Source organism: Solanum verrucosum, unplaced genomic scaffold (genome assembly GCF_900185275.1).
Source record: "Solanum verrucosum unplaced genomic scaffold, falcon-dt-bn FXZP01000229.1, whole genome shotgun sequence".
Lineage (NCBI taxonomy): Eukaryota > Viridiplantae > Streptophyta > Magnoliopsida > Solanales > Solanaceae > Solanum > Solanum verrucosum.
Window position 1 is genome coordinate 4,540,728 of NW_026020011.1, and position 25,222 is coordinate 4,565,949.

Consider the following 25,222-nt stretch of genomic DNA (forward strand, 5'->3'; position numbering starts at 1 on the left):
GATCAACTAATATGGAAATGAGGTTTTGCAAGCACATTTTAGTGATGCATAATCACAAAGAAGGCACCAATACCAAAAAAGGGTATCTACTGAATTGCCTAGAGCAATACATGACAGTAAAAGTGCGTTCGATCCAAAGAATAATATTTTTCATGAAAAATGTTATTTTTTTAAATAAGTGAATTGACTCTTTTTTTGTGTGTGTTCGATATGTATGTAAAAAAAAGTTGAATTAAAATTATTTATATATAATCAGAATAAATATTATGAGAGGTAGAGGTTGAGTAGTGAAGGCATGATGTCGTAGGTATGGGGCTACGGGAAGTGGAGGGGAATGAAGGACATAATCTACTTGGCATGTCACTTATAGAACTTCTTTTCTCTACTTAGATTGACAATATTATTTTACTAATTTTTAAAGCAATTAAATTTCCTAAAAAAGATACTCCTTAGAATAATAAAGCTAAATATGGAGGCATATCTCTAAATTATCTCTTAGTTAATATATTTATTTTATTAAATTATATAATCATAATAAATTGAATTAATTTGATAAATTAATGTTTTCATAAATCACATCATCATAATAAATTGAATTAATTTGACATAAATTGAGGATGAATAAATTTTATTTTATTTTTTGTGAATAAATATTTGAATTAATGTTGGATTATCAAAATTCAAATCCAACTAGGATTACATCTGACAATTACAAACTTAAAAACCCTTTTATTTTCCTCTTTTGCCTATTCTTAATTTCATCGTTCAAAATTATCAGAGAAAGCAAAAAAGGGGGAAAAAATGTCTGACGGAATCGCACGTGGTCGTCTTGCTGAGGAGCGCAAATCATGGCGGAAGAATCATCCACATGTACTCTCTCTGCCCTTTCTGATTATTATTTTTTTGGCTAAAAGTACTTTTTTGTTTGCTTTATCAATGCACATTAATGGATTTTAAGGGTCTGTTGATTTAATGGTTCGATGGGTATCTTCTCTGTTTTCTTTAGGGTTTTGTGGCTAGGCCGGAAACTGGTGCAGATGGGTCTGTCAATTTGATGGTGTGGCATTGTTCTATCCCTGGAAAAGCCAAGGTGAGTAAAGTTTCTTGCTTTTCATGACTAATTTCAAGTTTTGTAATTTTTGTATGGATGGTTTATTAGTAGTGAAATTGGGGAAGTTAGAATATATATATATATGTATGAATTAATCATGACAATTAATAAAAGAGTGTTCGCTTGTGTGAGGTCGCTCACATTGTTTGTTCCAAGTAGGGGGTGACAAAATCAAACCCAACCCGTCTAACTTGTCCAATCCGTTTGAGTTTGGACGGGTTATTGACCCGCTCATTCATTACCTCAACCCATTATTTATATGTAAGTCAAATTGGCTCAGGAGAAATTTTTTAAAAATAATTTTAATTTTTTTTTAAAATTTGATATGTTATATATAGTCATAATAAAGAAAAATAATAATTTTATTAGATACTAGAGTAATTTAAAAGTACAAATAAAACAATTAAGCTTAGTAAAAATTGGGATTGAGTTGGGTCTTGACCTGTTATATAACACATTAACTAACCCATTTTGATCCAAGCAAATTTGGGTTGAGTTGAGTTTTGACCCAATTGTTGTCTTAACATATGACTTGCCCAAATTTGACTCAACCTGCCCAGTTACCACCCTAGTTCCAAATCTAGATAGGAGTAGGGTTGAGGTAGGTTGGTAGCTATAGTGAAACTAGTCAATTTATGATGAATTTTCATAATTGATAAAAGCGTATAAAACATATGTATGACCCTTCGGGGTGGCTCAGTGGTTTGAGCTTGGGACTTCCATGTTGGAGGTCTTAAGTTCGAAACCCCTTGCCAGCGAAAGCAAGGGGTTTGCCTTCTGGGTCGAGCTCGTCGCACCAGGCTTGCCTAGTGCGGGTTACCTCTCCTATGTGGTTTGTGAGCTATTGCATAGGAACGGGGGTTTTACCCTGTGCGCACCCAAAGGGTAGCGGCTGCGGGTTTCCCTTGTCATAAAAAAAATAAATATGTATATTCAATGGTTTGGTGCAAATTTCTCGTCCATGAATGGAATTTTTGGGCTAGAATTTGTGTACTTCTTTTAGCAACTTATTGTTGATCATTTTTCCTTGCTTTGGTGTTGAAAATTAGTGGTTTTGTACTGTAATTAACTTTAATTCGTAGGTTCATGAGGGTGTTCATTGATTATATGTTATAGGAACTGTGAAGAAAAGATTGTGCAATCTAATTAATACTTAGACACATCAACTTGGATATTTACACAGCAATTATAGAAAGTATTCTATTATATTAGTTGTGACTTGAGAAATTACACTATATGTTTGGAATAACAACATACCCATCGTGACCAATAAGTGGGGTTTGGGGGTAGAGTAGAGTGCGCTTAGGTCCTTGTGTGAGGTAGAGAAATTGTTTCCAATAGACTACAATCAAGTATCCGTGTCTCTCTTTGATACAAAAATCTATAAGAAAAACCATTGAAGGTGTTCACAAAATTCATCTTACTGAATTATTCTCAGAGTTTATAGTCGTTAGTTATGGACCTAAAAGCAATTTGTGTTGCATTTTGAGAGTCACTCAAGTCCTTGAACTCTGTCGCAATTTTCTAAACAAAGAAAGTTATAACCTTACAGCGTTGTAAGGTAAGCACGACTCCCTGGATTTAATATATCGAGTAAGAAGAATATGATCTTCGCGAGGATGTAAAAGTCCATTTTCTTAAAGTATCACAAGGTTTGAACTTTAATTGCTTTGGTGTATATAAATTGCATAAAAATGACAGGATGTTTTGTTGAAATGCTTTTAGTTTCCTAGGTTAGTTGCGTAAATAATCATGGGATATTCTTTCCACATTTCATGCGAAAGGATGTTTTGTTGAAATGCTTTGAGTTTCTGAACGATGCTCTAATAAATGTTGTACACTTTTGGAAAGTTTTATTACATTTAATCCTTTACGGTTTGATGTGAAACATATTCTGGCTTCTGCAAGTCTTTACAGTGTTGAAACTCTGCTTTCCCCTTCCATCAGTTCTTTCCTCTAATATTTGTCAGCAATAGTGATATGATATTTTAACTGGTATGGTACAGACTGACTGGGAAGGTGGCTTCTATCCAATAACAATGAACTTCAGCGAAGACTTTCCTAGCAAACCACCCAAGTGCAAGTTTCCTCAAGGTTTCTTTCATCCTAATGTCTATCCATCGGGAACAATATGTTTGTCTATCCTCAATGAGGACAGTGTAAGTTCTTGTCGTTGTTATTTTGTTACTTTGTTAGTATTGTCAATTGTTATATCGGTTTCAAGATGATTCTTATGATTATTCCGTTGGTTATATTCTTGTTTAGGGGTGGAGGCCTGCCATTACAGTCAAACAAATTTTGGTGGGCATCCAAGATTTGCTTGATCAGCCAAACCCCAGTGATCCAGCACAAACAGAAGGTTTTCAGCTATACATGCAGGTAACTACTCGAGCTTGATGTGTACTTCACTGAACTTTTTCAGGAAAAAAATTTAAGTTTGCATTTTGATTTTGATTTTAACTTGTCGTTACTATATGTGACCTTGCTTTTGCAGGATGGTGCTGAGTACAAGAAACGAGTGAGACAGCAGGCCAAGCAGTATCCAGCTCTTGTCTAACATTAGTTAGTTATGAATTATACAATTATGCGACATTGTTAGTGCTCATTGACATGGTGGCCGTTTGGCTAATTTGGTGCTTATCTTCTTTATGATTGAACAATGAGTATAGTCAGTGTGCAACATGCATGCTATCTGTTATTTTGACAATGTGATTAGTCTATTGATTATATTTTATTATCTCGTTTATCTTGTCTTTGTGACACATTATACAAGCAAGGTTAACCTCATTGATGCTTATTGTAGGAAGATTAAGGAGTGCTTAGTGCATTGAGTTTTCAATTACACTTCCAAGGTGCCAAAAACATGGCACTTTAGCTCCTCTATTAGTGCAGTTAGATGATTATAAGAAGAGCCTCCTTTTTCCACAGCCCTCTTAATCATTGTTTCGACGTCTTTTGCTCTACTTCTGATCTTTTCACTTTCCTTGGAGGTGTTCATCAACATTTTCACACTCGCCTCTATCTTCTCCTTGTTGACAATTGTATCCGTGATGTCAAAAGTACTGTGGCACACCTCTGCCCCAACTCTAACCCCACATCCAAGAACCTCCACCAGCTTCTCATTGTAGAACTGCTCCGCGAATAAGGGCCATGTCAGCATTGGCACTCCGACTGTAAGAGATTCTAGGGTGGAGTTCCAGCCACAATGAGTCATGAACGCTCCAGTTGCTGGATGGTTCAAGATCTTCAGCTGTGGCACCCATCCTCTGACTATCAAACCTTTCTTGTTTGTAAGCATTTTTTCCTTAAAGCTAGTAGGCATCCAGCTTTCTTGCTCATTTTCTTGGGGTTTGTCTCCCTTCTTTACCACCCAAAGAAACGATGAATTTGAGGCCTCAAGAGCCAAGGCAATTTCATAGAGCTGAGCATCAGAAAACCTGCCCATACTTCCGAAACAAATGTACACAACAGAGTTTGGTTCTTGAGAATCGAGCCAACTTAGGCAGCTGTGTCGCTCTTGAACTGAAGTGTTCCTTGAATTGCTTGCTTCTTCTCTCTTTGAAAAATGAAACAAAGGACCAATCAACCATGGTTCTTTACCTTTGATTTCCTTGTAAAGCTCAGCGTAAGTAGACTCCAGGTCATAGATAGTGTCATGAATCACGGCATAGCTTCGAGGTTCTGATTCTTTAATTCTCTTCATCATTTCCCAGAATGGTCCTTCAGGTTTGGTTTTAATACCCTCTGGCAATTGAGATCTTTTCATTTCAATCTGATCTGGTAAACCCGGAATCAAGAAACTTTCTGAATCCGAACTTACCTTCTCATGAGGTGTATGCACGTTCAAACAATGTTCAACACAGTGGTACATAAGATTATGTGGATAAAATGTAACTCTAGGTATCTTCAGTTGCTCAGCTACGTCCACCGTCCATGTAAGGCACACATCTGAAATAATGCAATGAGGACGAAGCTCAACAATAAGATCCTCAATTGGTTTCTGAAGCAAAGCAATTCCCATAAATAACATAGCCATTTCTGAGGCAGTGACTGCAGTGAAGTTTTCGATCCCTTCTGGTAAGCCTACTTCCTCAGATGGGAACTTGAGTTTGTGGATGAAGATCTGGTTGCCAGAATCCTTGATAGAGGACTCGAAAAGGAGGGCATTAGAGTGTGTGGTTATAATGCTCACTTTGACTCCATGGCTAGCAAAAAGTCTAGCTATATCAACTAAGGGGATTATATGACTTGGTGTAAAGTATGGAACAAAAACTACATAGAGTTCACTATTTTCTTGTGCCATTAGTGCTTACCTAAGAATGGCAGAAGTAGGGTGAGAAACAACTGAAAATGTTACTAACCTTATATTAGATTCAGACATATCATAGATAACCTAAGAAGTCATGTTTTGTTTTGTTAAATCATGAGAAAAACATTAAAATGCAAGGTATGTTTCTTTAACAAATCTTAATTTGGATTTAGTTTTATGTTCAATCAATATATGTTGAATGGTTCTCCTGAGTTATCTTTTTGTAGAGAAGTCATGAAAGGGAGATGTGGGACGCAAAATACTACTCTCTCTGTTTCAATTTATGTGATGTTGTTTGATTTGACACGAAGTTTAAAAAATTAAATATGTAATAGATGTTTGTGTGGCCGTAAATCACCCAATTGTTACTAAATATAGAAATGTGTTATTCTTGTTGGGACTGACTAAAAGGAAATGTGTGTCACATAAATTGTGACTGAGCGAACATGTGGTCCTACAAAGTGAGGTAGGGATCAAACGTTTAAAGTGAGTAGTTGAAATAATGTTGCTTTTCATGAGCCAATTAAGAAACACAAATTCAATCACTCTGTAGTAGGTGTAGCATGGGTACAAAAAATGATGTGTACCGCAGAGTGGTAAGCGTTAGTGAATAGACAACATTACGTTTACTTGTACACTTATGCAGTTGTCATAGTTTAAGCTCAAAAATATCACAGCTCTTGTTTGATATTTGTGCCTTTCGAACTATATAATTATGCAGCACTGCATAGGGCCTGTGGCTAATTTGGTGTGTACTTTTTTATGTTTTGACGATGAATATAGTCTGTGTGTGTGACATGCATACTGTCATTTTTTCAGCGCGGTTGGTCCATTATTTCAGTTTTTACTCGCGATTTATTAGACGAAAGCTCTGTTCTTTTGTGCTAACAATCTTTCAGTTGCTGATTGTAGAATGCACCTGGACAAAACATAATAAACTTCTCATTTGATAAGTGAGTTTTCTTCATGTATTATCACATATTTTGCTGTCTCAAAGCTATATTTGAGAGAAGGGAAATCATTGTTTACAGATTCACCTAGTTTCATTTTCTTATTTGGTGGATCCCTTGTTTGAAACACTCTTAAGAGTTTTTTGTCTATAAAAGATCGCTTCAAGCAACAACAACGACATACCCAGTGTAGTCCCATAAGTGGAGACTGAGGAAAAGATTGCTTGAAACATAACATGTTATTTTGTTTTTTTCCTTTTCTTCTGTCATGTAATGCACGAGGAGGCGTGGTGCTTATTGTAGGAAAAATAACGAGAGCTCAATGCATTAAGTTTTCAGTTACTCTTTCGAGGTGCCAAAAACATGGTACTTGAGCTCCTCTATTAATGCCTTTAGATGATTATAAGAAGAACCTCCTTTCTCCACAGCCCTGTTAATCATTGCTTCGACGTCTTTTGCTCTACTTATGATCATTTCACTTTCCCCGGAGGTGTTCATCAACGTCTTCAAACTCGCCTCTATTTTCTCTTTATTGACAATCGTATCCTTGATGTCAAAAGTACTGTGCTGCACCTCTGCCCCGACCCTGACTCCGCATCCAAGAACCTCCACCAGCTTCTCATTGTAGAACTGCTCCGCGAACAATGGCCATGTCAGCATTGGCACTCCGGCTGTAAGAGATTCCAGGGTAGAGTTCCAGCCACAGTGAGTCATGAACGCTCCGGTTGCTGGATGGTTCAAGATCATCAGCTGTGGCACCCATCCTCTGACTGTCAAACATTTCTTGTTTGTAAGCATTTTTTCCTTGAAGCTAGAAGGCATCCAGCTTTCTTGGGGTTCGTCTCCCTACCTTACCACCCAAAGAAACGATGAATTCGAGGCCTCAAGAGCCAAGGCAATTTCAGTAAGCTGAGCATCAGAGAACCTCCCCATACTTCCGAAACAAATGTACACAACAGAGTTTGGATCTTGAGAATCAAGCCAACTCAAGCAGCTGTGTCGCTCTTGATGTTGAGTATTTCTTGAATTGTTTGCCTCTTCCCTCTTTGAAAAATGAAACAAAGGACCAATAAGCCACGGCTTTTTACCTTTGATTTCTTGATAAAGCTCAGCATAACTCGGCTCTAGATCATAGATGGTGTTGTGAATCATAGCATAGCTCCGAGGTTCTGATTCTTTAATTCTCTTCATCAGCTCCCAATATGGTCCTTCAGATTTAGTTTTAATATTTTCAGGCAATTGAGATCTTTTCATTTCTATCTGGTCTGGTAAACCCGGAATCAAGAAACTTTCTGAATCCGAACTTACCTTCTCATGAGGTGTATACAACTTCAAACAATGGTCAACACACTGGTACATAACATTAGTCGGATAAAACGCAAGTCTAGGAATCTTCAATAGCTCTGCTAAATCCGCAGTCCACGGGAAAAACATGTCTGAAACAATGCAATGAGGACGAAGCTCGAAAATAAGACTTTCCATTGGTTTTTGAAGCAGAAGAATTCCCATAAATACATCTATAGCCATTTCTTTGCTAGTGGCAGCACTGAAGTTTTCGATCCCTTCAGGTATGCCTACTTCAGCTGATGGGAATTTGAGTTTGTGGACGAATATTTCATGGCCTAATTCAGTAGCATGATCGATTGAGGACTCGAAAAGGATGGCGTTGTAGGGGGTGGTGATGATACTAACTTTAACACCATGACTAGCAAAAAGTCTAGCCCTATCAACTAAAGGGATCATATGACTTGGTGTGAAGTGTGGAACGAAAATTACATGAAGTATTTCACCATTTTTTTGTGCCATGACTGAACTTGAAGAAGGGATGGGAACTCACTTAACAACTTAAAATGTTACTAAGTTAATATTAGATTCAGACATATTACAGATAGCCTAAAAAAGTCATGAAAAAGCCATTAAAATACTAAGTATGTTTCTTCAAGGGATCTTATCTTGGATTATTATTATATTCAATCAGTACACTGAGTGGTACTCCCTATGTTATCTTTCTGCAGAGCAGTTCAATTAAATTTATTATAAAAAGCCTGACATGAAAAAATACATTATTTTTCATGTCAGGGAAACATGGACTCCATTAGAGCTAGGCATGAAACGCTAAAAAATAGAAAAATCGGATCGAACCGAATTAATTCGATTCTTTGGTTATTCGGTTTAAGAGTTCCAGTTCTTCTATGTGTCAATTTTATTCCCAGCTCAAGTTATACAGATGCACATAGCTTCATTTTCATATTTGGTAGATCCTTTGTTTGAAACACTCTTTAAGAGCTTTTTGTCTATAAAAAGATTGCTTGAAACAACAACATACTCAATGTAGTTCCACAAGTGATGTTTGGGGAAAAGATTGCTCGAAACATAACATGTTATTTCGTTTTACCTTTTCTTGTGTTATGTAATGCATGCGAGGCATGACGCTAATTTTAGGAAAAATAAGTAGAGCTCAGAATGTTAAATTTCTTACTACTCTTCTGATATGCCAAAAGCATGACACTTGATCTCCTGTATTAATGTTGTTAGATGATTATAAGAAGAACCTCCTTTCTCCACAGCCCTGTTAATCATTGCTTCGACGTCTTTTGCTCTACTTTTGATCATTTCACTTTCCCCGGAGGTGTTCATCAACGTCTTCAAACTCGCCTCTATCTTCTCTTTATTGACAATCGTATCCTTGATGTCAAAAGTACTGTGCCACACCTCTGCCCCGACCCTGACCCCACATCCAAGAACCTCCACCAGCTTCTCATTGTAGAACTGCTCCGCGAACAATGGCCATGTCAGCATTGGCACTCCGGCTGTAAGAGATTCCAGGGTGGAATTCCAGCCACAATGAGTCATGAACACCCCGGTTGCTGGATGGTTCAAGATCTTCAGCTGTGGCACCCATCCTCTGACTATCAAACATTTCTTGTTTGTAAGCATTTTTTCCTTGAAGCTAGAAGGCATCCAGCTTTCTTGGGGTTCGTCTCCCTTCCTTACCACCCAAAGAAACGATGAATTCGAGGTCTCAAGAGCCAAGGCGATTTCAGTAAGCTGAGCATCAGAAAACCTCGCCATACTTCCGAAACAAATGTACACAACAGAGTTTGGTTCTTGAGAATCAAGCCAACTCAAGCAGCTGTGTCGCTCTTGATCTTGAGTATTTCTTGAATTGCTTGCCTCTTCCCTCTTTGAAAAATGAAACAAAGGACCAATAAGCCACGGTTTTTTACCTTTGATTTCTTGATAAAGCTCAGCATAACTCGGCTCTAGATCATAGATAGTGTCGTGAATCATAGCATAGCTCCGAGGTTCTGATTCTTTAATTCTCTTCATCATTTCCCAGTATGGTCCTTTGGGATTGATTTTAATAACATTTTCTGGAAGTTGAGATCTTTTCATTTCAATCTGATCTGGTAAACCCGGAATCAAGAAACTTTCTGAATCCGAACTTACCTTCTCATGAGGTGTATACAACTTCAAACAATGTTCAATACAGTGTAACATAAGATTATTCGGATAAAACATAAGTCTAGGTATGTTCAGTTGCTCTGCCACATCTACAGTCCATGGGAAAAACATGTCTGAAACAATGCAATGAGGACGAAGCTCGAAAATAAGACTTTCCATTGGTTTTTGAAGCAGAGGAATTCCCATAAATACACCTATAGCCATTTCTTTGCTAGTGACTGCACTGAAGTTTTCTATCCCTTCAGGTATGCCTACTTCAGCTGATGGGAATTTGAGTTTGTGGACGAATATTTCGTGGCCTAATTCAGTAGCATGATCGATTGAGGACTCGAAAAGGAGGGCGTTGTAGGGGGTGGTGATGATACTAACTTTGACACCATGACTAGCAAAAAGTCTAGCTATATCAACTAAAGGGATCATATGACTTGGTGTGAAGTACGGAACGAAAACTACATGAAGTAATTCACCATTTTTTTGTGCCATGAGTGAACTTGAAGAAGGGATGGAAACTCACTAAACAATGGTAAGAAGTAAGGTGAGAAACAACTAAAAATGTTACTAACCTAATATTAGATTCAAACATATCACAGAGAGCCTAAAAAAGTCATGGAAAAACATTAAAATACAATGTATGTTTCTTCAAGGAATCTTATTTTGGATTAGTTTTTCTATTCAATCAATACATTGAGTGGTTCTCCATGTGTTGTCTTTTTGCAGAGCAGTTGAAAGGGAGATGTGGGCCGCAAACCACTTAGTACTACTCCCTCCGTTTTAATTTATGTGTTGTTTGGCTTGGCACGACGTTTAAGTAAGAAAGAAAGACTTTTGAAACTAGTAGTCTAAAATAAGTTATAGATATTTGTGTGGCTATAAATTGTCCATTAGGATGAAATGAACATTTTAAAGTAAACTACTAGTTATTAAATATAGAAATGTGTCGTTCTTTTTTAGATCGACTAAAAAGTAAAATGTGGTCCTACAAAGTATAAAAATCAATGTGTACCCCAATAAGTATCATAGACAGCTCCCAATGTTACTGTTGAGAAACTTCCCGAAAAACCGAAAACTTTCATTAAAGGTGTGTTCCGTAGGAAAATGTTTTTCATGGAAAATATTTTCAAATAAAACTATTTCTAGAAAAACAAGTGGTTTCTTACTTATTTTCCTTTGTTTGATATGCAAGTAAAAAATATTATTCTAAAAGCATTTGTATATATAAGACAAAATTATGAGAATAGAATGGAGGAGGGGAGGGTAGGGGGTGTGGGGGTGCGGGTGGGGTGGGAACGAGGGGCGGGGTTTGGGGTTGGTGGTGGAAACCAGTCTTGTCAGCTGATTGATATTTTATTTATAGAAGGCATCAATGGCCATAACATGTTATTTCGTTTTCCCTTTTCTTTTGTCGTGTAATAAATGCGAGTTCATCATACATATTTTTACGTGTTGATTTCTTGGATAATCACTCAGGTAATATTATTATCTCAGAAAGTCATTTTCTTTGTTGAGGGAAATTGAAATCAAGAAGAAATATGCCGTTTTGAGATAATAACTAGTATTAGTTGAGTGACCGTATGAGAAATCAACCCCATATTTTAGGGAAAATGAGCGAAGCTCGGGACATCAGATTTCTTATTACTCTTCTGATATGCCAAAAGCATGAGACTTCATCTCCTGTATTAATGCAGTTAGATGATTATAAGATGAACCTCCTTCCTCCACAGCCCTCTTAATCATTGCTTCGACGTCTTTTGCTCTACTTCTGATATTTTCGCTTTCCCTAGAGGCGTTCATCAACATTTTCACACTCGTCTCTATCTTCTCCTTCTTCACAATCGTATCCGTGATGTCAAATGAAATATGCCACACCTCTGCCCCGACCCTGACTCCACATCCAAGAACCTCCACCAGTTTCTCATTGTAGAACTGCTCCGCGAACAATGGCCATGTCAGCATTGGCACTCCGGATGTAAGAGACTCCAAAGTGGAATTCCAGCCACAGTGAGTCATGAACGCTCCGGTTGCTGGATGGTTCAAGATCTTCAGCTGTGGCACCCATCCTCTGACTATCAAACCTTTCTTGTTTGCAAACATTTTTTCCTCAAACCCAATTGGGAGCCAACTTTCATGTGTGTTATCTCCCTTTCTTACCACCCAAAGAAAGGTCGAATTCGAGGCCTCAAGAGCTAAGGCAATTTCAGTAAGCTGAGGATCCGAAAACCTTCCCATACTTCCAAAACAAATGTACACAACAGAGTTTGATTCTTGAGAATCAAGCCAACTCAAGCAGCTATGTCGCTCTTGATCTGGACTACTTCTCGAATTGTTTCTCTTTGAAAAATGAAACGAAGGTCCAATAAGCCACGGCTTTTTACCTTTGATTTTTAGATAAAGCTCAGCATAACTCGGTTCTAGATCATAGATAGTGTCATGAATCATACCATAACTCCGCGGTTCTGATTCTTTAATTCTCTTCAACAACTCCCAATATTGTCCTTCAGGGTTGTTTTTCATATCTTCGGGTAGTTGAGATCTTTTCATTTCAATCTCATCTGGTAATCCCGGAACCTTAAAACTTTCTGAATCCGAACTTACCTTCTCATGAGGTGTATACAGCTTCAAACAATGTTCAACACAATGGTACATAACATTAGTCGGATAAAACATAAGTCTAGGAATCTTCAGTTGCTCTGCTACATCCACAGTCCATGGGAAAAACATGTCTGATACAATGCAATGAGGACGTAGCTCGAAAATAAGACTTTCCATTGATTTTTGAAGCAAAGCAATTCCCATAAATACACCTATAGTCATTTCTTGACTAGTGGTAACACTGAAGTTTTCAATCCCTTCTGGTAAGCCTACTTCATCAGATGGAAATTTGAGTTTGTGGACGAAGATTTTGTGGCCTAAATCAATGTCATGATCGATTGTTGATTCGAAAAGGAGGGCGTTGTAGAGGGTGGTGATGATACTAACTTTGACACCATGACTAGCAAAAAGTCTAGATGTATCAACTAAAGGGATCATATGACTTGGTGTCAAGTATGGAATGAAAACTACATGGAGTACTTGATCATTTTTTTGTGCCATGATTGAAGGCTTTGAAAATGAAGGATTTGGTATGATTTGATTTATATTACATAGTTTTATTGGAGTTATCACAGAGTACTGTGTCTTCACTCATTTGGCTAGAGAATATGTTGTAACAAGAAGATTTTGGCCTGCTTTAAATATTAACAAGAATGCAAACAGAAAGCTACTAAGTGCCAGTTTTTAGACAGTTTTGACTTGTATGAGCTCCGGAATCTATGTTGTTCGGATTCTTTAAAAGTGTCACCCGAATGGAGAAGCGAACCCAGGATTGAAAGACGGTGCTCAAGGGCCTAAGCTCACACCAACAATATGACTCAATCCAACAGATATGTTTGAGGGGTCCTTTTAAATTATATAATAGTTCTTTGAGGTAAATGCGCACATATATATATATCAAGGTTTTTTCAATAATAATCGGTGCATGTAAATGCATTATATATGCATTGATTAAATTCGAATTCGCCCAGAGAAGCCATGTATTAGGAGTTAAGGGATAAATAGTTTCCTAACAAAAACGATTTTATATTTTAAACAAAATTTGAACATGAAAATTCTAGTTAAGATTAAAAAAGTCTTATCATTCCACCATAACCATCGTAAAATAACAACATTTTTTTTTTAACTTGAAAAAGTTGCCCAAATGCATTTTAGAGGAATGAAATAAGGACAATATTATATAATTTTAATATTGATCAGTTCACAAAGGGAGAAATACATTACTTTATTAACTATGTTATTGTTCACATAATTTGAACAAAATGCAACTTCTATTTACTTAAATTAATTAATGCAATCAATTTAACTGTTAAAAGGTTATGGGCTTTGACTCTAATTTACACAAATAGAATAAAGGGAAAATTAGCAAACTAGTCAAACTTCCTAACATAATTATTAAAAAATCTATACTTTAAAATAATTATTGAAAATGTCAATATGTCAATATTTTAGCAAATAAAATGTATCCTAATATAGTTGATTTTCTTTCCTTTTATTTCTCAAATCAGGCCCCACATTCAACTAATTTTACTCCCCTATACGTGAAAAAGAAGAAAAAAAACTCTCATTACCCACTTTCTAGGTTTTTATCCCAAATTCTTCCTTTCTCTCTCTTGAGTTTTTCACCATTGTTCTCTCATTTTCTTGTGAAATCACCTCTTCTACTTTCCTCCAATTTGTTCAAGAAATCTCACAATTCCTGCAAAATATTTTTCACCCACGGATAAAGGTAAATACATTGTCACCAAGTATCTTTTGATTTCCAAAATTGAGTGCTGAAGATTTCGAAAAACTTGTTGAAGACCAAGTTGAGGAAGAACAATTTCCTATTAGTTTGTTTTGTATTTATAGTTTTTTTTTTTAGAATTTTGTATCCTTTCTCAATTAATATTCAAATTTGTATGTATGCTATTAATATTTGTATTCATTCAAAATCTCATGTTGCATAGTTTATGAATCTTGTATTTGTTCCTAAATTGAATTCATCCCAAAGGTATGTCAACTAGATATGTATTTTATTTATAGGAAGAACAACTTCCTATTGGTTTGTTTTGTTTTGTTTTGTTTTTATAAAAAAAATTTAGAATTTTGTATCCTTTCTCAATTTGTATTCAAAACCGTATGTAAGCTATTAATATTTGTATTCATTCAAAAATCATGTTGCATAGTTTTTAAATCTGGTATTGTTCCTAATTTGTACTCATTCTAAAGGTATGCCAACTAGTTATGTATTTTATTTAAGAATGATTGCAACAAATATTCACTTATTCCTTTTCAGTTTTATATTTCATTTTCACTTTTTCATCATACTTTTTTTTATATTTTATATATTATTATACAAAATACTACATAAAAATTAGAATGAATGCAAACACAAATAAAATACATATTGGAATGAATACGACTTAAGAAAGGATACAAAATTTTGAAGAAAAAAATAAATACACAGTGAAAAAAATACATGAATACAAATACGTTTCTCAAAGAACTATAAATTCATTTGACATAACTACTGGAATGAATACAAATTAATAAAAAAAAATACAAGTTTCATTATACAAAATACAACATGAAAACTATAATGAATACAAATAATATACATATTGGAATGAATACGATTTAAAAAAGGTTACAAAATTCTGGAAAACAAAAATACATTGTGAAAAAGGCACACGTTTGAGTTTTCTTTAAAAATGTAACTAATGAGAAAATTAAGTCATATTTACCTTCTTTTTTTAAATATTATCTCCCTTGATTTTCTCCCTTCTGTTATTAAATAATTGTATTCTTTCAAATTAAACAAATTAAGAAATACATAAATAAGATATATAACAAACTAAAATATTGACACTTTTAATAAATATTAAAAATGTGGCTAAGGGGTCCTATTAAATGCTAAAATATTGACATTTTGAAAACTTTCCCTAGAATAAATATGGGCTTTGGCTCAAAACAAACTTCAGACATTGAGAGCTTGGGCTTTCAAATGAGGGGAGATTTGCACAAATGGTGGATCCTTGAAGTGTCACCATTTAAATTTTGACTTCTTAAAAAGACGGTAAAATGATAATTATATCGCCAAAATTTTAAATGAGTTGATTGTCGAAATTTTTTATTTGATATTGGGTAAGACTTATTTTATGATCGTCAAGATTTAAATCATAAATCTTACTTTAACAACCAATTATGGTGATCAACATGATCTTTTTAGTATTTATGGCGGTTCATCACTATTTGTGTCCAAAACCCCAACGATCACAAAATTTACTGTGTAGAAATTTTAACATTTTTTACTCAAAAATTGATCTATATCAACTCCAAATTTGATATTTAGTCTTCTTATGGTAGTCTCAAACTTCAATAATTGACAATTATTAGATTCAACTCAAACTTTCAGAAACTCATATATCGACTTTGTCATTTCTATAAACAAAAACAAACTCAATTAATTCCGGAGCCCACATTGGAGCTCTGACTAAATCTGGATCGCGCACTGCAGGGCCCATTCAGGGGTGGCGCTCCCAACAAAATTTTCTCCAAATCAGAGCTTAAACCCGAGACCTCTGGTTAAGGGTGAAACACTCCCACCAGTGCACCACAACCCATGATGGAAACATAGCAAGACTTGCTAGGATCATGATAAACTCATCTCACAAGTCATACATATACATAAATATTACTTTGTACTAGTAAAGATTTGTTATTCAAATTTTCCCCTAACATTATTTTCAAGTTTAAAGATTGTCACTCTATTAAAGACACAATTACATGAAATTATTTAATTTTAACTAAACATATGTCCTTTATTTAAAAAAAAATGTGTCTCATTTTCCGTTATTGGAATAGTTCAAATAGAGAGCTGGAATAAAATAGTTATCCAAACTCACAAAATGAAGGGGCTTAACAAGAAGGAATTTGTTGGGTTTAAATGCCTTAATTTAAAATGATTTTTATGTTAGTTTGTATCATGAATGGCTCGGGTCATTTTGGGTTGGACTAGAATTTTTGTGAAACATCATAATAATAATTAAAAAGGTGCAAGTTTAATTATAACTTAAGTAAATATCATATAATTGTGGTGATGATAGGATAATTTTAAGTTTGAAAATGACGTTAGCGATAAATTTGATCCAATAGTTAAAGGGAGAGTAGTTTTTGAGTCATTTCTAATATGCTAATTTTTTTTATTTGAATAGGTGGAAGAAAAGACAAATTTAATCAAACAGGTAGAATGACATTTTTTTGAGTTATTTTTAATATGTTAAGGATACTTAATCTTTTTCCTCTTTATATGTAAAAAATTCATTTTGGTTATTACTAAAAAGAAATTATTATATCCTATCGTTATGTAACAACAAAAAATCTCATTTTATGTAATGTTCAATTTGATGTGATTGCATCTAAGGGTGGGCATAAATCACTGAATATAATCGACATTCACCATATCAAAGTTTGATTATTGTATTGAATCGAACTTTAACGATATATTTGATATTTACTTTTGATTATCAAAATTAAACTTTGAAATTTGATATATCAAACACCCACTCCTTATGAATTATTTACCATATGTACATGTATATAATAAAAAATTTACATGCTAAGTCAACGATATGAGAACTAATGAAAAAGACTTAGATCAAGTTAAAATTGTTGAAAAAGTATTGCGATCATTAAGTACAAAATTTCACACCAAGAAGACTGTCCTTGAGGCCACCAAAGACCCTAGTACTTTGACACTTAATGATTTAGAAGATAAATTGATGACATACGAGATGTCCTTGAATTAATAGACGTCAGATATATTTGATAGTGTTGCAAGCAAAGGTGAAGCAACCTAATTCAAAAGAAGAGATATCAAACTTGGCTGAGACAAATCAAAGAGGCCAAAAATTCGAAGGTAGAAGATAAGGGAACAGGAGTAATTTTTCATGTCGTGGTAGAGGTAATTTTTCTTACCAACAGAGAAACAGTAATAACCTTAGGAAGGTACAACAAAATAACCAAAATTTTGAGAGACGTGACAAATCAACAGTTTAATGTCATAACTGTAGAAAATTTGGACACTATCAAAGAGATTGTTGGTTATAAAATGTGAAAATAGAGAAGTACATGCAAAATTGGCTGTAAATTATGAAAATAAACAAGAAACTTTATTATTTTCTAGCTCGAAAATAGAGGAAAATAAAGAAAATAAATGGTTTATAGATAATAATTTTAACAATCATATATTTAGAGATAAGAAATTATTTATTGATCTAAATGAATCATTTAGAGCTACCACAAGACTTGGTGATCTAGAAGATGAATTTGTCATATGAGATGTAACTTAATCAACAAACATATGTGATAGAGGAGGATATTTTGCAAAGAAAAAAAAAATTTATCAATTAGAAGAAAAAGAAGAGCCATCAGATCTGATAGAAATAAATAAAGAAGACAAAAAAAAAAGGATGATCAATTAAAAGAAAAAGAAGAATCATCAAATTTGATAGAAATAAATGAAGAAGGTTAGAGTTTAAAATTTGTGGAGAAAGTACGGAAAGGTAGAGGTAATTTTCATTGTGCTATAGATGCCTTTTATTGCAAAGAGGACTTCAATAATAGTCAATTTAATAAGCCAACAATTTTTTGAATGACTAAAAAGGATAATTTGGTTGAAACGGATGTTGCTTCGATAGAGGCTAGTAATTTAAGCCACGAGACATGTGATAGACATGATTGGTCTATACAAAGTTAAGCTATCGGAAAAGAAATAAAAATATTCACTATTGTCTCACAAAAAAAAAATTCTTTCAAACTTTTGAAGATGAAGTTAGTAATAAAAGAAGCAACAGTATTCCCCAAGAGCAAATTTTTGATGATCTACCCAAAATCGAAGCAAAAATCCTTGAAGTTCTAGATCCACAATTGAAGTGCATGACTTTAAATAGTGAAGATACAATCACTTTTGAATCATTATTCAAAACTATAAGTTTTGAAGAACATGAAAAATTATTTGTTGAAGATCTTACTCTACCACATACACAATCAACTGAAGTTAAATGGACATGCAAAATCAAGTACAAATCAATTAGAAAAGCAGACGATTTTAAGACAAGAATAGTTATTCAAGAATACGAGAAGAGGAAAAAACATGACGATATTTTTAAAATATTTTTTTTGGTAAATAAATAAAATTTATTTCCAAAGTAAGCATTTGAGTACATGGTCAATAGGCCTGAGAGCTGGACAAACTGCCCCAATACTTTCAGGTCACTACATCACTGCTATCTATCCCAACATTTACAAGTCACATTTTATATCATTTGCATCAGATCATCCACTTCATGAGATTCAAGATTTGTTGGCCAGGTGGGGTAGTAATTGTAACTGTGCAGCCACCTTGCCACTAGCCCGTATGAGCTTCCCCTTATATGAACCTTTTGTATGATCAACTTTATAATGTTTTCTAAGGTTTCTTTCCCTTCATTTGTGATAAATTGTTGCACTTAAGGATAATTAGTAGATCTCATCTCTAACACTCCTAGCCATTTGCATGTGTACTAGTCCATGACTCCATGCTAATTCAAACTCCCAATTTCTAGGTGTTCTGACTACCCCATGCTATTGCAGTACCTTGAACCATATTTAAGAAGACATAAGGTAGGAGAAGAACAAATAAGAATGAATATCCATCGAGGAGCCCCTAGATTATTACACACTAATTTCCTCCACTCAACCTTCTGAAAATTACCTTTGATCATAAGATAGACTTGTTTCGTTGAAAATTGTGTTAAGTTGTACAAATCATTCATGTTACATGCTGCGTTCACTAGATACTTTGAAGCTTTTAGGATCCTTTGCACAATCCAAGATGCTTGTTCAGAAAAGTTAAATATGAAGCAAGTCAAATTGACCTTGAATTATGCTGAAGAAAGATTGAAGTTGACTAAAGATGTATGACACATTTTTATCGATGCTACATATTTTAGAAAATTGATAGGAAGTCTTAGATACTTGACTTCTACAAGACGTGATATTAGGGGTGGACATGGTATGGTATATACCGAAATATCATATCATATCAAATTTATGGTATATGGTATACATTTTAATTTTTTTGGGTATTCGATACGGTATTTGATATTTTGATATAGCATACCGAAATACCGAATACCATACCGAAGTATATAGTTACATAAATAAACACACACACACACACAAATATATATATATATATATATATATATATATTAAAGTACTAACAAAAAACAAATATGCAACCTAGTATTAGTATAAACTATATGTTTAGAAGTTAAAATTTTGACTACTCTATTTTGATTGAAATGTATTTGAATTGTAATTGATTAACAAAAGGAGTTGTTTATACTTTGTTTTACATATATATTTCGACATGTGTAATGTGTTAGTATGTTACAATTGAGACCCTGTTTTTTAATTGTCAAAGTCATAATACTCTATTACACGAGTATATATTAGTTGAAATTCAACAAATTATGGTTACTGATTTACCATACCGTAAAATACTGAAACCGAACTTCAATATACCGAATTAAATTAATATGATAATGGTATAATATTTTAAAAGCCGAATATCAAAATTATGATATCGAAAATTTCAATATTCTACCGTACCATATCATTCCCATCTGATATTACTCATGGAGTTGTTCATAAAATTGAAGAAGATAATGCATGGTCACATTTGAAAATCTTGATTTAAGAGAGACTATGTAGAAAATAAATCAAAAATATGATTCTTTAATAGTTTAGAATTTATTATTTATGGTAATTTAATTATAAAAATCCTTATTAGTTTAGAATTTGTTATTTATAATAATTAGTTAATTATATTTAATTTAGGATTTATCAGTTAAGAAGATTCCTAGTCTTAGTTTAATTTTATTTTTAGTATTATGCGTTATTACATACACCCAATATCAAATAAAGCCTCGTACTAAAAAACTCCTCGAACTCCGTGCACACGTGGCCCGAAATCTCTTCCTTTCCAAAGCACGTGGCCCGATTTAACACTAATCTTAATCTTAAACCGGTCTAGTTCCAAAAAAGACCGACCCGGTCCAATAATAAACCGGCTTGATTTTTGATGATGAAATGAACGGCTGTGATTAAATCGTCACAAACAAAGTTAGGGTTTGTGTATAAAAACGCCGATATATATAAAGCTTACAGTTTTCCCCAAATCGGGTGTTGCGGTGCAGTTTTCTCTGCCCTCCTCAACCCTAAAAAACCGAAAAATTCTCTCTTCAGTTTCTCTCGGATCTCCGACGATTTCTATCTCCATTATTCCTCTATTTTACATCTCAAAAAACCCAAAAAATCCCTAAATTTTCGCTTACTTTTTCCTCCATTGGGTTTTCTTATCAATAACAACACATCACAGAGAAAGGGGCAACTGAAAAAAGGAAAAAAAAAAGGAGGGTATCTCTTTATTTGTTCCAGAAAAGTCTATATATTTTTGTTTGTTCTTATGGCACAGATTCAGGTTCAGCATCAAACTCCAGTGGCCGGAGGAAATGGTGTGGCGGTTGCTGCTGCTGCCGCCGGTGCTGCCGCTGCTGTAGCGTCGCCCGGTGGAGGAGTGTCGAATCAGTTCACGTCCACGTCGTTGTATGTTGGAGACTTGGACTTTAACATAACTGATTCACAGCTGTATGATCTGTTCAACCATGTGGGTCAGGTTGTTTCTGTTAGGGTTTGTAGGGATCTTAGTACTCGGAGATCTCTTGGATATGGCTATGTTAACTACAGTAACCCATCCGATGGTTAGTAGTTTTTATTTCATAAATTTGGATTTTGATTTCTTTAGTAGTGTGATTGCATGTTTAACAGTCTTTTGTTTTTGATGAATTTGGGATTTTGGTATCTTTTGTCGTGTGATTGTATGTTTAGCAGTCTTTAGCTTTGATGAATTTGAGATTTTGATATCTTGAGTAGTAACAGTCTTTATTTTTGATGAATTTGGGATTTTGGTATCTATAGTTGTGTGATTGTATGTTTAACAGTCTTTATTTTGATGAATGTAGGATTTTGGTATCTTTAGTAGTGAGATTGCATGCTTAACAGTGTTTATTTTTGATGAATTTGGGATTTTGTTACCTATAATAGTGTGATTGCATGTTTTTCAGTCTTTGTTTTTAATGAATTTGGGATTTTGGTATCTTCTTTAGTGTGATTGCATGTTTGACAGTCTTTATTTTTGATGAATTTGGGTTTTTTGATATCATGGGTATAATTAAAATTAATGCCTCATATTTTGTGAAATTACTAATTTTGGAAAAAATTTGTTCTTTTCCCTGTTTTAACACATTATGAGATTTGACACCCCTAGCAGTAGTGTGATTTCTTATGTGCATTTGGCTTATTCTGCCTAAATAATTGGTTTGAACAAAAAAGGTTCAGCTTGTGTGGTTTTTGCCAGTATATTGTTAATCTTGAGTATATTTTATTGGTTACGATGAGGGTGTGTTGGGAAGTTCAAGTCTTCATGAAGGTGTTGCATGCGTAATTCAACTCCCTTTTGTGTCCAACTAATGTTTCATTACATATTTGATCGAATGGATAATGCTCAATATTCTGTTTAACTTGGAATGATGTTGTATGTCTATATTTTTTATCACCTGCTTTGCAAATTGTTTTCTGACTTGTTTTTGCTCTAAATATTTGGTCACAGCTGCAAGGGCAATGGAGTTGTTGAACTTCACTCCTGTCAATGGGAAGTCCATTAGGGTGATGTATTCTCATAGGGATCCCACTCTTCGTAAGAGTGGATCAGCAAATATATTTATTAAGGTATTATTATTGAAACCCTGATCTTGTATGATGTGATTTGTCATTTCGGAGCTTCTCTTGTTCCTTCATATTTTTAGTCATGGACATATACTGGACACTTATCTATTGTGAGACATCTGTTGAGTTCTTGTTGTCGTCTTAAGTATCAGAGTTATTGTGTCATGTATATAATTGGATCTATAACATGGCACCAAATAAATGATGCTCACATCTGGTTAATCCAGTTTTTTGACATCTTTAAAAAAGTTCTAGTTGGTGACACACACATCTTTATTTTTAGGGACCTGCAATATGTATTGGTGCTGGTTATCTATGTATATTTTTTATCCTAATGCATTTGTTTGAATTATTTACACAGAATTTGGACAAGTCAATTGACAACAAAGCTTTACATGACACCTTTTCAAGCTTTGGCAACATTCTTTCTTGCAAGATAGCTACTGATTCTAATGGTCAGTCAAAGGGTTATGGTTTTGTACAATATGACAATGAAGAATCTGCTCAAGGTGCCATAGATAAGTTAAATGGTATGTTGATGAATGATAAGCAAGTGTATGTTGGACACTTTCTTCGCAAACAGGAACGAGAATCTACAACTGGCATGATAAAATTTAACAATGTCTATGTGAAAAATTTGGCTGACTCTGCTACTGATGATGAGTTGAAGAATGTTTTTGGTGAGTTCGGAAGTATTACTAGTGCAGTAGTGATGAGGGATGCAGATGGTAAATCCAAGGGCTTTGGGTTTGTCAATTTTGAGGATGCAGATGATGCTGCTAAGGCTGTTGAAGCATTAAATGGAAAGAAATTTGATGAAAAAGAGTGGTATGTTGGGAAAGCACAGAAAAAATCTGAAAGAGAGCAAGAATTGAAAAACAAGTTCGAGCAAACTGCCAAGGAGGCTGTTGATAAATACCAAGGTGTTAATTTGTATGTAAAAAATTTGGATGACACCATTGATGATGAAAAGCTCAAGGAACTTTTTGCAGAGTTTGGTACAATTACCTCATGCAAGGTATCCTATTTCTTGTGAATGAACTTTTAGGTGGCTGTATTGATTCATTTAAGCTTAGGTATTCTATTCTTGTTCGTTCAGGTTATGCGTGATCCAAGTGGAATCAGCAGGGGTTCTGGATTTGTTGCCTTCTCTACTCCTGAAGAAGCTTCCAGAGCTGTAAGTATAATTTATATGCCAACTCTATTGTTACATTGTGCTCATTAAGTTGTAACTTGTAACTCATTTTTTCTTCTTTCTTTAAGCTTTCTGAGATGAACGGCAAAATGATAGTTAGCAAACCACTCTATGTTGCACTAGCACAGCGGAAAGAGGAGAGAAGAGCAAAGTTGCAGGTAATAATTACTATCCCAATAGTGTGGCAGCGCTGGAGGAATTTTGCATCATACTGCTTTACTTGTTAAGTGGACCACTGAATACTTTGTCCATAGTTTATGCTCTCAGCCTTAGTTTAGATGCAAAAGGCCCATCTAGAGTGGGTCTTGACTAATGTATGTTTCAATGTGGCCTTGACGCCATGAGTCTGTTGCTGATAACTTTTGATCTGCTCAAATAGTTACCTAGTAATATATATTGATGAATGCACTAGTTGGTACAGGCACAATTTTCACAACTGCGACCAGTGGCAATGCCCCCATCACTTGCTCCTCGCATGCCAATTTACCCTCCTGGTGCTCCTGGGATTGGACAGCAACTATTTTATGGGCAAGGTCCCCCCGCTCTTATTCCTCCCCAGGTAACTTTGTTAGTTCTTATCCATAGTTGTCTATTTATTTAGATCTTCAGTATTTTGCACATGCTCTTGATACTATATGGTTGGGCTAATTCATGTTTAATTTATAAATGGCTACACATGATGTTGGAAAGATTGCACCAGATGTATATAAACGGGTTTAGTGCTGATGCATAAATCTTGTTTTCCAGGCTGGGTTTGGCTATCAACAACAGCTTGTTCCTGGAATGCGCCCTGGAGGAGCTCCTATGCCAAACTTCTTCATGCCGATGGTTCAACAAGGACAACAGGGCCAGCGCCCAGGTGGTCGACGAGGAGCAGGGCCTGTGCAACAATCTCAACAGCCTATGCCCTTGATGCAGCAGCAGGTGGAGTTCTGCTTACTCTCTACAATCTTTTTGGGTATCCAGCTGTATTTTTTTGTTTTGTTAAAAGACTAGTAAACTAATGATGAAAGATTCTATCTTTCAGATGATGCCAAGAGGAAGAATGTACCGCTATCCACCTGGACGTAATGTGCCAGATGGGCCAATGCCAGGCGTTGCTGGTGGTATGCTCTCTGTTCCATATGATATGGGTGGTATGCTTCCTCGTGATGCTGCTATGGGACAGCCTGTGCCAATTTCTACATTGGCTACTGCCCTTGCAAATGCACCACCTGAGCAGCAGAGGACGGTGAGTTCTTTTGACATTACAGGAATCTCTTGTTGACTGAATTAGGTTGCTAATGCTCTCATTGTTCTCTTGGCAGATGTTGGGTGAAAGTTTGTACCCACTTGTTGATCAGCTAGAGCACGAGCATGCTGCGAAGGTTACGGGCATGCTTCTTGAAATGGACCAGACCGAGGTTTTGCATCTGCTTGAATCACCGGAGGCTTTGAAGGCTAAAGTTTCTGAGGCTATGGATGTCCTGAGGAATGTTCAACAGGCAACCAGCAGCCCGGCTGACCAACTTGCCTCGCTTTCCCTCAATGACAACCTTGTTTCTTAGTGAAGTCAAGCTTGTCCAAGTGAATGCTGAATGCGGCGTTTTTTGATGGATGATCTCCTCTGTAGTGAGGATAAAACAGATTTTGCAGGGATGAGTTTTGAAAAACTGCTAGGGTTTTGCTATCTCAGGATGTTTTATCTTGGATATGAATTTTTTTTTTGAATTCTTAAGATTATGTTTTATGTTATGTGGTCCTGAGTTTTTAATACTTTACTGTGTTGTTTCATCCCTCCCCTTTACATG

General features: G+C 35.1%; 5 protein-coding genes and 1 pseudogene across 5 annotated transcripts; 2 read left to right on the forward strand and 4 right to left on the reverse strand.

The window, feature by feature from the left end:
* Positions 1-766: 766 nt before the first annotated feature.
* LOC125820412 (SUMO-conjugating enzyme SCE1-like) lies at positions 767-3,854 on the forward strand. Its single transcript, XM_049499842.1, has 5 exons — positions 767-870; positions 1,007-1,090; positions 3,118-3,270; positions 3,377-3,490; positions 3,606-3,854. The coding sequence occupies exons 1-5, from the start codon at positions 802-804 to the stop codon at positions 3,666-3,668; spliced, it is 483 nt and encodes a 160-aa protein (XP_049355799.1). The 5' UTR covers positions 767-801; the 3' UTR covers positions 3,669-3,854.
* A 50-nt stretch (positions 3,855-3,904) lies between these two features.
* Positions 3,905-5,516, reverse strand: LOC125820405 (nuatigenin 3-beta-glucosyltransferase-like). Its single transcript, XM_049499832.1, has one exon. The coding sequence runs from the start codon at positions 5,412-5,414 to the stop codon at positions 3,951-3,953; it is 1,464 nt and encodes a 487-aa protein (XP_049355789.1). The 5' UTR covers positions 5,415-5,516; the 3' UTR covers positions 3,905-3,950.
* A 1,141-nt stretch (positions 5,517-6,657) lies between these two features.
* On the reverse strand, positions 6,658-8,276 carry LOC125820404 (nuatigenin 3-beta-glucosyltransferase-like; annotated as a pseudogene).
* Positions 8,277-8,686: 410 nt separating this feature from the next.
* On the reverse strand, positions 8,687-10,350 carry LOC125820403 (nuatigenin 3-beta-glucosyltransferase-like). Its single transcript, XM_049499831.1, has one exon. It carries the CDS (start codon positions 10,316-10,318, stop codon positions 8,849-8,851), a length of 1,470 nt encoding a protein of 489 aa, XP_049355788.1. The 5' UTR covers positions 10,319-10,350; the 3' UTR covers positions 8,687-8,848.
* Positions 10,351-11,467: 1,117 nt separating this feature from the next.
* LOC125820406 (nuatigenin 3-beta-glucosyltransferase-like) lies at positions 11,468-12,925 on the reverse strand. The gene has a single exon (XM_049499833.1). It carries the CDS (start codon positions 12,923-12,925, stop codon positions 11,468-11,470), a length of 1,458 nt encoding a protein of 485 aa, XP_049355790.1.
* A 7,690-nt stretch (positions 12,926-20,615) lies between these two features.
* LOC125820498 (polyadenylate-binding protein 2-like) lies at positions 20,616-25,205 on the forward strand. The gene is made up of 9 exons (XM_049499939.1): positions 20,616-21,213; positions 22,122-22,240; positions 22,599-23,255; positions 23,337-23,414; positions 23,501-23,590; positions 23,854-23,991; positions 24,180-24,356; positions 24,460-24,663; positions 24,740-25,205. Exons 1-9 carry the CDS (start codon positions 20,919-20,921, stop codon positions 24,977-24,979), a joined length of 1,998 nt encoding a protein of 665 aa, XP_049355896.1. The 5' UTR covers positions 20,616-20,918; the 3' UTR covers positions 24,980-25,205.
* Positions 25,206-25,222: the final 17 nt, after the last annotated feature.